At 39.6% G+C, this 16,608-nt stretch overlaps 1 protein-coding gene across 2 annotated transcripts in view; it reads left to right on the forward strand.

Annotated features, from left to right (window-relative positions):
- The window catches only part of PRRX1 (paired related homeobox 1), a 72,385-nt gene that overhangs the window by 50,579 nt on the left and 5,198 nt on the right, over positions 1 to 16,608 (forward strand). The window contains exons 2-4 of one of the 2 annotated variants that reach the window (XM_007172513.3): positions 4,057 to 4,232; positions 8,661 to 8,842; positions 12,636 to 12,707. In XM_007172513.3, coding sequence (XP_007172575.1) covers positions 4,057 to 4,232; positions 8,661 to 8,842; positions 12,636 to 12,690 — 413 coding nt within the window. In that variant the 3' untranslated portion in view covers positions 12,691 to 12,707. The remainder of the gene's footprint in view (positions 1 to 4,056; positions 4,233 to 8,660; positions 8,843 to 12,635; positions 12,708 to 16,608) is intronic. The other variant, XM_007172512.2, reaches the window with a different exon arrangement.

Consider the following 16,608-nt stretch of genomic DNA (forward strand, 5'->3'; position numbering starts at 1 on the left):
GATTTTGAACTGTGTCCTAAAATGAAAGAAAGGGAAGCACTAATACGAATGTGAGGAGAAGACGGAAGATGAGGGTTTACTACTCTTCTAAAGTAACCCTGCACACACTTAATTGATGAAGCAAGGACTTACAGAGGCCTTTGAAAAGTGAAATCCAAGAACATCTGGATCAAAGTTGCTGTCCTAGATGAGAATGGTTGCATTTTTTTTAATGGCTCTTCTGGCAGGAATAACAATGTGTGATACATGTGGACCCTGTTCCTGAGACCCTCTTTATACAGCTAGTTTGGATAAACCTATCTTTCCCATAAAATTTTTTCCTGGGGTAGTGGTTTTCTATTTATATCTCTGGTGAGTCATTGCCCCTCTCCTGCACAGGGTGTATGTTGTCATTGGCACTTAAAAGTAGAGTGGAATTAGAAGTCCTGGCTTCCACACTACTATATATAAAATAGGTAACCAACAAGGACCTACTGTATAGCACAGGGAACTATACTCAATATTTTGTAATAACCTATAAGGCAAAAGAATCTGAAAAAGAATAAATATATATTCTTTTATATATATATATATATATATATATATATATATATATATCTCTGAATCACTTCGCTGTACACCTGAAACTAACACAACATTGTAAATCAACTATACCTTAAATTAAAAAAATAGAAGTCCTGGCTTCTAGTTCTGGCTCAGTCACAGCTTGTATTGTGATTTGAGGCAAATCACTTCATTCTTCTAAGCCTCATTTACCTCATCTATAAAATAAAAGGGTTGAATTAGATAATTTCTCTGGTTTCATGTGGTGCCAATATTTTACGACTCATGATTCCAAGTGAAAATTAACCTGCTAATAAGATCATTTTTCTTATTTTTATTAGAAAGCATGGCAGTAACTTCATACTTACAATTTACTCAATCATTCATAACATGCATACTCATCCATAGAATCTGTAAACACCTTGGATTTGAAACATGATTTTGATAAAAATGTATCCATGCACCCTGTGGTTATCCTGCAGTTTGGTGAACCCTACCCATTTCAGAATTCCAAAGAATTAGCTATTTCCTGATGGCCAATTGGCTGTCAGCATCCTTGGGCAGCATCTTTCAAAATCAACCTTTACAGTAGCTGTTTTTACCAGAAAGATGATATTCCAGCAATGATAAAAATACACTACTTTCTCTACCCTGTATTCAACCAGAGTTCAGAATCTGATAACAGTTCTTATCCCAGGTGTTTCAAATACCCCACGTTTGTAAACCTGTACGATGTTCACATTTTCTCTTGTGCTGCTGATGAGATTGTACTGATCCTGTTCTGTGTTCTTGGGGGGAAACAGGGAGCTCATAGTTGGTGATTAGTGAGCAAAGACAGACGAGCCGAAGGGCTGCCGCTCAAGCTGTCTCTGTTGCCCCCTCACTGTCTCTTTCTATTATACTTGTGCTCTGAAGGACATTTGCCAGATACACTCCTTGGACCCCTGTTATTTGTGTGTCTTTTCTCACCTTCAACATGATCTGGACTGGTGTTTTCATTTGTTAAAAACAACAAGAACATTCACTGGGAAACTTTTGCTGGAATCATTTCAGGTCATCATAGCTATTTATTCTCTGTCATAAACTATAATTCTCCATTTCCCTTGCTCCCATGTCAGGGGAGTTGGTGGTTTATGGGGGACAGGCAGTGGAATTTGAGTGAAGAGTGGAAGATTTCAAAGAACTGCTGAGAGACTATGCAGCAGGTTGTAGTACTAACAACAAAACATAAAAAATTCTTGTTCTCCATCATAGTTTGGCAGTACAAGAAGAAATGGGCTTACCAAACAGCATAAAGGATTTATAATTTGTGGTTATACCTGAGAAAGCATTTTCTCTGAGGAAAGAAAACAAATCATGGGATTGGCTTAACAAGGGATTTCCTTTATATGATTAAAATAGCCTAGGGTCTAATTGGTCTCAGTCTAGGGTTGGTATGGAAGCTAAAGATTTTTTGCAGACTTCTGTTTAATAGGAGCATGAAATACAGGTGTGGTGCTGTCAAAAGGCCTGAATGACTGAGAGAGACCTGAAGTGCCAGACATAGAACTGTAAAAAGATTTAGAAAGAGAATGGGAGCAACAGGAATGCCTTCAAATATTCAAATAGGAAGGAACATACAAGTGCAAGGCAACAGCTGAAAGATGTATGATCCTAGGTGTTTGAACTCTAGTGTTGACATTATTGTAAACTAATTTTGCTGATAGCTGAATAGTGGTAAAATCAGGGTTGTTGGATGGAATATTCCAGGCGTTGATAGATCCCAGAAATCATGATAATTAAATTGGCTCCATTCTCAAGATGCCACTGATCTGACCTTCTTATTGAGAGTGTCACAAAAGTGCCTTCAAAGCAGGGCTCCTAGTTGAGGTACCACAGTGGAAGAAACTAGAGAGGTGGTCAACTCTGAACACAACCATAAAGCTGAGAGAATGGGTGTCAGCAGCTTCTTAGCTGGAGGAATGTGGTTGAGATCATACGGTTTTTTTTTTTTTTTTTTTTCCTACAGAAACAATTTTCTAAAGACAGGAAAAGTTTCACATTTTCCCTGGACACAAATTCAACAAGCACTTACTATATCTAGGTACTTTAACTATCAGGAAGGAATGAGCAGTCTCTCTTCTGAGCTCCAAGGGCATCACTGATGAAGCAGCACTCATGAAGGGATCTCTCATGAAAATGTCTTGGAGGCCTCAGTTAGGCACTGAGAGATCTGAGCTAGGAATTCCTAGATTTAAGCTGCACTTTGAATCCCCACCCAAATCTGGAACATGCCCTCAATTTGTAATAATACTACTATAGCTCAGGGGTGGGTCACTCTCCTTGGGGCATTAGAATTCATGCTAGTAATTTTCTTGAGTGTTTTGTGTGTTTATAGTCAGAGAGGATCAGGAGACTTTACATGTTGGAAAAAATGGCTGAGAGCTACTTTCTGTTGAATGTGGAGCGAGTGGCCATGCTCTTCTTTCTCTCCATCTTCACTCTCACTCCTCATATTTTTCTTTGAGCTGAGTGGGGAAAGTGATTAGAAGTGTGAGTTCAGTTCATCAGGCTGAGCATGTGACTTGGGCCTGAGCAGCTCGAGCTGTAAATCTCTGAGTGCTACACGGGCTCTGCAGTGGCTTGGGTGTCAGGGTGAGGGCTTGATGGTGGTGTTAGCACAACTGGTATTCCGCTCAGCTTCACACATCCATCATTCCTGTCTGGGCTGAAGGAGGGTGGCAGGACAGGAGCACACTACTCTCTGACTGCCATGGGCAACCTGAATGATCAGCTTGCCAGGGTGCCTTCGGGGGCATTCAGAGAAAACCAAGGAGGAATCTTGACAGGTGAAAACATGGGGAAATGATTCTCCAAAGGTTCCCAAGAGCTCAAAGCCTTAGAACTCAAATTTGGAGTGAAACTGTTTCAGAGATGTTTCAGGACTGTTCTTGAGTTCTTAGAGGGTGAGTCTCAGGTCAGTGTCAGCTTTTGATGGTGTTATAGCACGAGCTCTGATCTAGGCTGAGGCCCCTGAAGCCTGCCTCAGCAACAGCATGGAGCCTTGAGCAAATACAGTTGGGAGTTACGTGCTGTTTCCAGGAAAATGATTGGTAAAACAGAGATCCTTCTAGTACTGTCTAAGACAAATGAGGTACAAAGCAATCTACTCTCCTTCCCCCATCTCCAGAGAATATGGAGAGGAGTTAAATTTTCCTTTAGCCCTCTTTGACAAAACAGGCTTCAAAAAAAATTTTTTTTTTCAGCATACAAAAAATATCCCTCTGACAGTTCAGGTCTGGTCCCAGATTTAGAAGCAACGACCAAGCATCAGAACTGCTGCGGGTTCTTGGCATATGAACTTGATAGCACCAATGCCTGCACTTGCACACTGAAAGTGGCATTTGGCTATAGCACTTTGATAAGCATGTGAGCCAAGGAAACAATCTCACTGTAGGTACACAGTAAAGAAGTGTAAACCGGGACCTCCAACGTGACTTTTTAGCTCCTTACCATCAATTTCTTCTATTCCAGATGATCAACTGAACTCAGAGGAAAAGAAAAAGAGAAAGCAGCGGAGGAACAGGACAACCTTCAACAGCAGCCAGCTGCAGGCTTTGGAGCGTGTCTTTGAGCGGACACACTACCCAGATGCTTTTGTGCGAGAAGACCTCGCCCGCCGGGTGAACCTCACCGAGGCCAGAGTGCAGGTAACCGGAGTATTCCCCTCCTTAGAAGCACATCTCTGAAGACTGTTGAAAAACACAACTTGTAGGTTTCAGACCAGAGCTGACACTAAAAAGAATTATAAATGGACAGCATGAGAACAGAATCAGTTTCTAATTGTGTTTCTTTTGGCAGCAGAGTATTTTTAAAAATTACAGTGAATGCCTTTCAGTAGGGCAGAAAATGCCTTGCTAGAGGTCTCATTCCTCCCAATGTTTCTCACTCTTCCAGATCCATGTTATAAACATTGTCTATGGGAGCATTTGACTCTGCACCCTCCCTCCTCCACGTCCCAGCTTTCGACTTGAGCTGTAGGGTGGCGGGAGAGATGAACTCTCTGTCCTCGATCTCAGTTTTCTTCCCCAGACTTTGGGAATATCCAAATCTTCAGGAAATGTATTATAAATACACACAATTATGGATATGGATGGGAGTGGGAAATGAACACACCAAAGACCTTGCCCTTAGGAACTGCATTAAGAGCACATTCAAATAGATGATTTTGTGTTTCTATGAAGTAAAGAAGGGTAAGGGCATGTAAGACAGGGGAAAGAGAATAACATGTGTTTCTCATATGAATGCCATGAGACATCAACTACAAGCCAGACATCTAGAAATAATACAACCTGTGATTAGGAATAATAATGATGATAATAATAACTAACACTAGTTGAGCCCTTATATGCCAACTAGTGTTTGTAGTTACATAAACTAACCTGTCTAATCCTCACAACAATTCACTGAGGTGGATAACATTATTCATCTTGCAGATGAGGAAACTGAGACTCAGAGGTTAAAGTAGTTTCCCCAATGTCACACAGCTAGGAAATGGCCGAACTAGGATTTGAAGACAGATATGCAGATTCAGAGTTCATGATTTTAAGCACTACAGTAAATTTTAAATAAATAAGAGTCTTCTGGCTAAATGCTTTTTCAAGCAGTGGTTTGCTATCTTTGCTGAGAGTCAAGATTTTATTATTTTCCATATTGCCAGTGGTAGGCTGCTCTTTTGATAAAGAGGGGTTGTGGGCCAAATCTGTCTTGTCTTCCCGAATGAATTATTGTTTGCATATCTGTGTTCAGTCTGGGCTTAAAGCGTTTCTTTCTGCAAATAATAACCCTCTTGATGGGGACTTGAGCTAGACTCGAAGGGCGTGGAGGGTAGGAACTGTATCTAGTACCCTATGCTACGAGAGACATTCATTGAGTTGAGGGAGAGAGTCCTAGAGGTCCCTTCAGCCTGAAGAGAGCGTTCAAGAGTTTTCCCCATGGGAAACAGGGACTTCACCTAGAAGTGTTCCCCAGGAGAAAAAAAAAATGTCATTGACAAAAGGGGAAAGTTGCCTGGGCACTGTGGTGCCCCCGAGGGTAGGTGAGGAGAAGGCATACGTGAGGATGCGTATGTTACTGCGTGGTGGTCTCTCAGGGCTCAGACGAGAGTGGTCCACAGGCACAAACTCAGTTCTGCTCTCTCCATCCTGCAGCCCAAAGCAGAACTCGGAGGTCTGCCTTCCCAGATCCTCTTCCCCCATGCTGCTCACTACAGTTCTCCAAACACGTTTTCTGTTTCTACTCTTAAATCCCTTCCTCTCCTTCAAAACCCCATATGTTTTATACCCCAGGCTTGGCCTACAGTGGCCTAATAAATAATTTTAGGCCAATAACCCACAATTCCTGAAAGTACCATTTTTGCCATGGCGATCTGAATTTTAAATAAGGAAACCTGGACAGGGCAATGCTGGAAATTAAAAAAAAAATGTGAAAGAACAATTTTGGGTTGAGAGCTATTTTGGCCCCATCACAACAATGAGCAAATGACTTTCTTATATGTTGAAACTATTCTATCTTCCACCTTTTCCATCCTGCTACGTTCTAATGTCTTTTAGAGTTGTGAACATTTCCCACGTGAGCAGGACAGAATTCTCCCTCCGTGACTTTATTCTTCCTCCATGAAGTCTTACCCTTTGCCAGTGTGAACCACTCCCTCTGACTCTGGCCTTCTTTATATTTATGGCTTTTATCACAACATGACATGTATTATATTGAGTTGTATGTGGGCCAACTTCCCCAACTAGACGGTGAAGGCCTCTTGGATGGAAGCCATATCTTATCATCTTTGCAAAATTCACTTTTTTCCCTCAAATATTTATCGAGCATCTGTTATTCGCTTGGAACTGGTTTTGGTTTGCTGGGCATAAATAATACACTGACCTCTCTCCTTAAAGATGTTACAGACTGGGGGCAGAGAAGACAGATGTGCATATCATACTGTTATCATAGAGTAAGATGATTCCTACAGTAAAGGAATGTTCAAGAATTAGTGATAGACCAGAGGAGGGAATGATTAAATCTGCCTAGGGAAAAAGAGAATACATGAACATTAAGCAGCCATTCTGAGCCAAGTCTCACAACAACCTGTGAGTAGGTATAATTATCTTCATTTGACTGGGAGACAAAGGATCGGAGAAATTAAATAACTATCCAAGGACAAACCTTTAAAGTCATGGAGCCAGTGTTTTTATCCAACTCTGTTAGACTTTAAAGTTATGTTCTTTCCACTACAACATTTCACAAAGAAGGTGATATTAAAGTTAAATCTTAAAGAAACATGTCTTTGGCATGTGGACAAAAGGGAAGAATATCGCAGGCAGAGAGAACATTCAGTGTGAATACACGTAGGTGGGAGAATAACCAAATATATTTGGGAGTCTTAAGCCCAGGTAGGATTGGAAATGATGAAGGGCCAGTGCATGAGATTCAAGAGATACAGGATGTGGCTGACTTGGTGGACGATGAGCTAATTCTTGAACAGTCTTTGTTCTATGGTAAGACATTTTGATTTTAATCTGTGGGTGATATAGAGTCAGAGGATGATATAAAGCTAAAGCGAAGCCCTAATACAATTATATTTGCATTTAAAATGATAACTCTAATAGCAATATGAAGGACACATTAGAAACAAAAGAAGTGAAGCCAGAAAAGATTCTGCCTCTACTGATTTGCACCCTGGTCTTCCATGGGGCACCAATCACGTGGTATTTTATGTGAATGTTACCAACTAGAACTGTGAAATTGTCCCACTCCTCACCATAGGATTTCTTTCTCCCACACCTTGTCATGCTTTTCCATAATTGCACTTAAAATTCTTGTAATTTTTCAAATTTACATGTCTATCTTCTTTTAATAGATTGTGAGCTGCTTATGAGCAGAGAATAAGTCTCACCTCTCCATTCCCGGTATTTAGGCCAGGGTCTAGAACGCAATCGCCAGAGACTTCTTGAATGAGTAAATGAATGAATAAAATACCACGACAGTCTGGAAGAGTTGTAGTATCATGAGTCAGATGTTCTTAAGCTCAAAAACTCAGCCATTTATTACTTGTGAGAACTTCAACAGATTACTTAATTTCATTGAAACGGTTTCCTCAACTCTGAAATAGAAATAATAATACCTAATTGTGGAATTGTCATGATAACTAGAAATAATGTAGGTAACGTGCTTATATAAGTTCCTAGCCCTAATAGCACTTAATAAGTGGTAGGTTTATTATTAGCTGTAGTCGATGATATCAGTACTGCCCATTTCCTTGGAACCCTACAATTAAATATACTCCAGCCAACTTCCAATTTTCAGTATCTGCATTTCTGTTTCACAAGTTTCTTTCTAGAACTTCAGGAGACATGCCAGAAGTGTTGGAACATTTATAATCAATGACTGACAGGAGCCAGTGTACAAATGCACAATTCTCTCACCCCTCCGGCGGGAGGTGTGTGCCCTGCATTCGTCCTTAGAGTCCCTTAAGGACTGGGTTCCCACAGAGGAAGCTGGTTCAGTAGCACAGTTAGAGGTTGCTTTTCTTCTGTCACTTCCTCCGTCTCTTACTGATATTCCTTGCACCTCCCAGATAAACTATTTGCTCCTTAAATCCTTGTCGCAGGGTCTACTTTTGGGAAGATGGAGAATTTTCTTTACATAGCCAATAAGTATTATGAAAGCAGTTGAAGTTTTTGCCTTTTGAAGAATTTTGAAAAAAACTTTTAAAATGCCATTGTATCTGTGCAGAAGTCTAACGGGATTTTTCTTTTTTTTTATTACAATTACAACAGGGATTATAATCCATATTTTGCTGTCACATGGGTTAGTCATGGATCCCATCTCTGGTGGCTTGATTATTGGAAGTACCTCATGGTCCTGTTCTAATAGTCTTTGTCCTTAATAGCCCTGGAACATGGCCCACCAGGGAAGGATTATGGCATGTTTTCTGTTGTTCTGGGAAGAATTCCATACTTAGCCTGTATCTTCCTTGGGAAGGTATTGCAAGGTAAAAATCAACCAGGACTTGATTCATGGAACCTCTTCTTTGTTTCTTCTCTCCCTCCTCATGCTCTTCTCTCCTCCCGACAATCTTCCAGGTGTGGTTTCAGAACCGAAGAGCCAAATTCCGCAGGAATGAGAGAGCCATGCTGGCCAATAAAAACGCTTCCCTCCTCAAATCCTACTCAGGAGATGTGACTGCTGTGGAGCAGCCCATCGTACCTCGTCCTGCTCCGAGACCCACTGATTATCTCTCCTGGGGGACGGCCTCTCCGTACAGGTGAATGACTGGCCCACTCTCCCTTGCTCCACTTCCACACGTTTCTCAGCGGTTGGTCACGTTTAAAGCTGCTTGTGCAGCTGGCTGACATTTCTTACTGGGTTAACCTCTTCAGAGACATTCAACTTGCTGACATCCCCAGATTTTCACAGGAGATTACTAGTTGCCCCAGGAGCAGGGTTTGGGGCAGAAGAGAGAGGGGCAGGCCATCAGCAATCTCCTCTTGGACTCAGGAACTCTTGCAGAGGTTTCAAAGATGGGGAAGAATCTAAAAGAAAAGATCATTAAGCTATGCCCAGAGTCCCTCTTGTAATCATTCTGGAACAAAACTTCACTCCATTTCCAAATCTGATAGATTGGTTTGATTATGCGCAAGTAGGAATTTAACATGTAAGGCTCTAAGTGTAGGACCAAAGGCAAACTTCACAATAAAACTGATTTTGAATGAAAAGAAAAGAAGTAAGGAAGGAAAAAAAGAAGGAGAGAGACAGAGAGAGAGAGAGAGAGAGAAGGGGAAAAAACCCAAGATCATTCAGATAACTTTCATGGCCATAGTTCTTTGTTAGTAGGTGGGGATGCCTTATGATCCAAGATGCCTTCCTACTCTATTGCTAATTCTTGTCTACTTATCTGAAGTTCTTTGAGGGGTTAGTTTGTGTGTTTTTTTAAAAAAAAATATATAAAAAACAATGTATAATTTACACTAAATTTTTATATTTAAAAGGTGAAAAATATTAAGGAAGCAAATAACAGAGTATTATTTCAATGGCTTGGAAAGGCTTTTAACCTCCATTTATTATGCTGTCCAGAAAATACAGATTAATGCCAGAGGGAAGCTGAGAAACATGTGCCTAATGCATTGTCATCAGTCTAAAGTGTCTTTATTTGAACCTAAACCTGAGTATTCTTAGAAACCAGATCAAGGCTATGTGTTCTCTGGCTGATTGCAGTGGAGGAAGAAGTATTTACAAATTCATTTATTATGCTTCTGTTTACCTTTTTATTGCTAAGGTTAATTAAAAGTTTAAAGAGAGGTTTTAAACTAATTATAAGATTATCTCCCAGTTGATGCTGAGCTACTGATGTGAAATGCAACATTAGTGAAATGCAAATACTTTCAAAAGTTGATCACTCTAATCAAAGCAAAAAACCTCACCTAAATATTCTCTCTGTTCCAAATCAGTTCCTTGAAAGAAACACCATAAATGCATTTGGAAATTTCTTTTAAATTCCCCATTGTGAAATTAGCCTGAATTGCTTTGGTCTTAGTACATGGAGACTCTATGCATAGGAAACTGGAAACTTCTGTTGCTCTCAGACATAGTATGCTTTGCTGATTTCAAAAGATTAGTCATATCTGTGTGTCCTATTTAAAATGTAGACTCCTCTCCCATAGGATTTACTAAAAACATATTTTGAAGACCATCGTGAAATCATATATTCTTTAATATTTTAAATAAGTGGAAGACTGCTTTGTTTTTCAGATAAATATTGATAGTTCATAGCCTCATTAAATGGCTTGGGAAATGGATGTGGATCAGAGCTTGATGTTTCAAGGTCTCTGGTTTGAATTTGGTCACAACCAGGAAGTTCAGCTCCTTTTTCTTCCTGGATCCTAGTGAGGAAGTTTTCATACCAGCTGTAATAACCCAGATGGCTGTCACGTGGTCCTTACCAGTGAGAGGCGGAGGGCAGTACACTGCATGAGTGGGGATGAAATCTTCCCTGAATTAATGGCTAGATTACCTGGGCCTCAGCAGAAGTTCAAATCCTGTGCCTGCATTATACATACTATGTATATGGGCATCTAACTGAAATTATTATGCAATTTATGTGTGCTATTTGGGGAAGTGTTCTATTTTAATTTGAATGATTATGTAGAAATACTAGATACACTTTAAAAAAAACACTCATAATTCCACCATCTTGAGATAATTAGTGTTTATTTTTGCAATTAGGGTTCAGTATTTTATATAGTATAGACTTAGTATAAATACTATTTTGTATTCTGCTCCTTTCACTTAAAAATCATATAACCTAGTACTTCTTACTCAATTCATGGTATACTTTTATATCATTTCTCTCTTAGACACAGAGTTTGTAAAAAATAATTAATTAAAAATTTCATAGAATCTGATTGTTCATATTCTGTATGAAGCATAAATTAATCTCCAGATTTAAGTAGAAAAATGATGGTTTAAGCAGTAATTTAATCAATAGTAATGTTTTTTGACCCAATGTTGACTGAAGTGTTTATATTTTGATTAATTTCTAAAAGTGGCACAAAGCTATTTTGTTTCTTGGAGATTTTTCTGCTATGTTTAGAACCAAAATACGTTATGATTTCACATTTTGAAGCTTGGTAGGAAAATATAAGTCTTGTTAAGGAAATATAAAAGAAAACCAAGTGATGAAAAGCAAAGGAAATGATAGACCTTTTGTGTTATGGAAAATTAACTTGCTATTTCTGTTGGTGCTATTATGTCAAATTAGTTATCTCACATGTGACATTCATTAAAAGGCATTTCTCTTGGTTAATCCTTGGATGCTCCTGTGTGGCAGCTCTGTCCTTGATCTGGTTCCAAAGAACAGACCGAACACTTGCCCAAGTTTAAGCCTTCAGCAAGCAGAATTAGAGCCAGGGCTCATGATCCCTGTTTCTGTCCAAAGTATTAGGCCACATAACCATATTTTCATTCAAATTAAATCTTACACGATATTAAAAATAGTAAATAGTAGAAGACTAGGAAACTACGTAAACACGCCTGTTTGATTCAGGGTTTGTCTCAGATCTGTGAAGCATGCCTGTGACTGAGGTCCACATTCTGGGGTGTGCGGGCAACCCCTGGGATGAGAGAGGCAGCTTGGTCATGCAACCCAGGGACAGTGGAGCAGACAGTTTAGCCAGAGAGGACAGTTTGCTCACTTCCACAGCAAACTGTGGAAGAAGAGAGGAGGAAACCAAGACTCAAAGCAGATAGTGTGCATATGGTCGGAATTATGGGATGGGAAACAGCCAACATATTTTTTTCCGGGTATCTTTTATATCTAGATTGGTGGCTGTAAAATTTATCATCCAAACTGGGACACTTTTGAAGTAAAAGGGGAGTGCTATTAATAATGACACTAGGACAACAGGCGTAAACTGGGATTGTCCCTGGCAAACTGAGACTTATGGTTCACTCTATTTATAGCATGTCCTGACCTCCTTCATTCCCTCGAGGGTGTTAGAGGTGATGATATCAGGTAGGCAACTGAGTCACCAGAAGGAACAAAGCATTCCTTAACAGGACACTACTGTCCTGGCAGGTGTCTTCTTTATCTACCCCTAGACAGTTGAAAGAAGCTTGTCTTTGGCACACATGCTCACTGCTTAGCTCAGAACTGTTTCCTTATGCAAATGAAAGCACACACAAGCACTAGAGTTATTAAGACTCATTATCTTGTACTGCTTTGCCTCTCGGGTAGCAGTGATTTACCAAGTCCTGGACTTTTGACTGTTGTTTTAGATGAAGTAGTCGAGAAACCTTTCTGCAGAGACATCCCTTCCTATGAAAGATAGATAAAGAATGGCCTGGCTCTGCAGTGTTGGTCTGGAGTGCCATTTCCAGAGGGAGGGCTGGGCTTCAAAGAAAACTAATGACAAGTGAAAGAGAGGCCAGCGATCCTTATCCACAATTTCCCTCCCCCCACCTTCTCCTCCTCCTCCCCTCATTTGATCGTGGTCACGGTGCTGCCTGACATCTGCTGAACGCATTTGGCTCATTTCTCCCTTTCACACTTTCAAAAATAGATCCTCGTCCCTCCCAAGATGTTGTTTACACGAGGGGCTTCATAACGGATTCTAACGGAAGACACTGAAAAGGTAACTTGTCAGAGGGGGAAGAGGGCGGCTGCTGGGGGTAGGGTTTAAATGGGAATTAAGTATATTCAAGAAAGTGGGGCTTAACAGTCCTAGAAATGAAAGCAGTGAGGTCCTCAAGTGGGGAACACCATTGGAAACCAAAGCTGCAAGAAAAGACGTCCACAGAGTTAAGGGTAGTCTGATAGCCTAGAGCAGGGCTCTGCAAAGATTACTGGGCGTATGAATCACCTGGAATCATGGTACGATGCAGAATGAGATTCAGTAAGTCTGGGGCAGGACCTGGGAAATGTACCTCTAACATGCTCCCATGTGATGCCCATGCTGTTGACACTTGGTACATACTTTGAATAGTGAGGTTTTAGAGGAGATGGGACAGAGGTCAGAAGAACTATGTTCTTGTCCTGGCTCTTGTTGTTCTTCAGGCCAGTTGGGTCATGAATCTCTTATGTAACCTTGTATCTAAGCTTGAGCTAGTTTCCCTATTATATATCACACAGGGGCATTTGGAACCTACGGTTAAGCAATGTGCATTTCAAAAAGAGAAACAAAAATCATTGAGACAACAGAAAGATGCAAGTCTTCATATATAAAACATTTCTAGAAAGAAAAGTTTAAAATGGTGGAAGCATCACTGAACATGCAGTGCAAACTGAAGGCTTAGTAATGAAATATGGCCCAAATGTGTCCACTTTAAGAGCTAAATGTACGTTTAAAAATATCAACTTCTGAGTTTTAAAAACAGAAGTTGGAAATGATTATTTAAATCACAAAAGATCACTTCCAAAAGAATTTATCCGGTCCCCCCTTTAAAAGTAAATTTTCCCTAGGAAAACTCATATTGAATTTTCTTAGATGAAGCGAGTATACCTCTGCTGCTCTTGCATTGGCAAAAGAACAAACCAAACAGATGATCTCCAACCTCTACACGTCACAGACAAGAGTCATGAAAACCTCAAGCTCTACAGCCTTTCAAAAAATCCCAAGCCGGGAAGCCTTAGGATCTCAGGAAGACACATAGACTTCTTGGGCTGACAGATCTGTCTTTGGGGTGAAATTTTCCATAGCTTGTCATCATTTGTCCAAAAGGGCCAAATAGAAAACAAAGTTAGAGTTGAAAACTGAGTCAGGTAGTATTTTTCCCCCAGCTCTCCTCAATTGTTTCGTGATTTGTGGGATTTGCACTCTGGGTGATTAGAAAGCAGAGGGGGAGACGTTCATAAGTTTCCTGGCTTTAAAACCATACCATGTATAGTATTTTCCATACTTCCTTGGTGTTTGGCAGTCATTTTAACACGTTATCCCTCACGACAACCTCTCAAGGTAGTTTGAAATTATCAAAAATGATTTGTCCCCAGTGAAAACAAAACTCTAACCCTGCTGGTGGTTAGCATTCTGCTCTCTGTGGCTGGGTTCCATCTGTTAGGAATCTCCAAATAAGGAGAGAGAAAAATTTCAAGCTTACTTAAATGTGTCAGCTCTGTGCAAGTCCCAGAGCAGATTTGCTGAATCAACAGATGGGATACAAGTATTTCTTTTTCATCTCTAATTCCTCAATGCCCTGTACACGGCAATGCCGTTTCTTGGTCACAGACACAGAGAACTTTACATTCTTCAAAACTAAATAGAAATATTGCTTTGGCCAAACCCTATAAGCCCAGTCTTAGTACTCATGTCATGTCTGCATCCTGTTAGAGGAATAAGCAGAAGGCAAGACCAATGGACAGGATCTCTACGTGTTGGAAAGCAGGCTCTTGGTGTTATCATGTGCTTAATAAACGACCTAGTTTCAACCTCATCTTTTTAGCCCAGGAAGCTTAATACTGTTTAGGAAGGAGAGGTCATTTTACATGGTGCGAATGGCCCCATTAATTTGGTTGAAAACAGCTTATTAACCTCATTGGTTTCTGTCTTGTGAGAAAACATTTCAGGGTTCTCGTTCTTTTCCTAACACAGAGCTTTAGAAGTTTTGGCGACATGGAAAACAGGTGGTCATGAACAATCTTTCAGACTGACAGCCACTCAAGGCTCTCTTGCATCTGTTGTCACTTTTGGAAGTGGGTCCTCTCCATCATACTTCTAATGCCTTTTTAAAGCATGACTAAGCTGCTCTTGGATTAATTTTGTCTTTTCTGACCTGTAACACGTCTTGCTTATTACTGGTATGTCAAAGGACTGGTCCCTACTTGCCTAAATGGCAGTTTTAGTTTAAGTTGAGAAACTAGATTCATGTCAAACTACTGGAGGGAAAACATACTCGTTTTCTTTAGTGTGTGCACACAATATCACTTTAGTCTCCGCCTATAAAGTTACGTACTCTAAATGTTTGTTTAGAGGCTGTGAATTAAGATGGTCTCTGTTCTTTTATCCTATTTCTTATGGCTATGCGATGCTGAAATAAGTTAGACCGATTTTTGAAAGTTTATAGCTTTCCTAAACGTTTATAGAGTGAAAACCTTATCACTTATCAAGCGTATAGGATATTGCAAAACTCATTCATTAATATCAACTGCTTTTTTATTCTCGCATCCCTCTAACTTGAGAGCTACATATAAGTCATTGTCATGGTCTCACTAACACAGTGGTGTCCTTAGAACAGCACCACAGTACAATTAGACAAGGGTGCTGTTCTCAACTCTGCAAACACAGGTTGCTATTTAAGGAAAACTGTCTCAGTGAAAATCCAATCTCCTGCGTAAAATATAACTCTAATTTCATTAATTTGGTTTTGAGATCGGAAGTGGATCAACATTCACCTCGTCTGGGATATTAACATCTGGCCTGTGTTAGAGAATCTCAGTATTTCCAAGATATGTGTTACCATACTAAGTCTTCAGACTAGAAAACCAGATGATACTAGCAAATTATGAAGTAACTGCAGCAAAATGGTTATATAATAGATAAAATTGAAATCACAAATACAGTAGACATTTCTAGAAAACAGGAACATCATCTTCAGTAAACTAATTCTCCATGGTTCTAATTCCCTTTGTCTGCTAAGAAAAGTGACCACACCTTTGATCATCACAAAAAGAGAGAATCTCTATTAAATAGGACTTTGCTTGTCCAGAATCTCAAAGGATGGAAAACATATCCCCCAAGAAATTGGGCCAAATACGTAAAAGCACAATACTCCATGACAATCTACAGTTTGCCATCAGAGAATTTTTTTTTCTTTCTGCTCTCTCATGAAGTTTTAGCCTCCTGTTTTCAGAAGCCATTTAATTTTATTCTCAGTACTTAATTAATACAGATAACTCAAAATCTCAGCTTCTCTCCTATGCATTTAAAATTGTACTATGTACCATCTTTAGGACTGAATTCTCTCACAGAAATCTGGCTGAGAAAGGCTGATTTGGTTGATGTCATAATCTATAATTTAGGTACATTTCCCAAATCCAATTATCTTTTTTCTTAGCTACTTAGATCTTTTATTTCTTTGAAATCTTAGATTTCAGTATATCCTAGAAATTTATTGAGTATGGGATTTATGGATTTGCATATATTTCTGGTAGGGTCTTGAATGGAAGCATGTAATTCATACAGAACTTAAATGATAATATGTATATGGGTTTTGAAAATAAATGAGACTTCTTGGTGTATTGTAACAAAGAAAAAAACCTGTCCCATTTTAACAGGTTGTTCTGATTATTTATCTCACTGCTAATTGAAACCTACATGAATTGGGGCTCTTTCTGTCTTTGTCTTTTGGTAGACAGTAGTAGAAGTAACAGTCTATTCTATAAGTCTAACCTGCACCAATATTTGTTCATTTTTTACTGTTAAAAGCTAGTTATGGTGGATTAAGAATATGCAAACATCAGTCTTGCTTTTGTCATGTCCCTTTTGATTTTGCACATTCGATTAAGATAGCAAAATTAACGGGAAGGACTGGTTCCTTAAA

Source organism: Balaenoptera acutorostrata, chromosome 1 (assembly GCF_949987535.1).
Source record: "Balaenoptera acutorostrata chromosome 1, mBalAcu1.1, whole genome shotgun sequence".
Classification (NCBI taxonomy): domain Eukaryota; kingdom Metazoa; phylum Chordata; class Mammalia; order Artiodactyla; family Balaenopteridae; genus Balaenoptera; species Balaenoptera acutorostrata.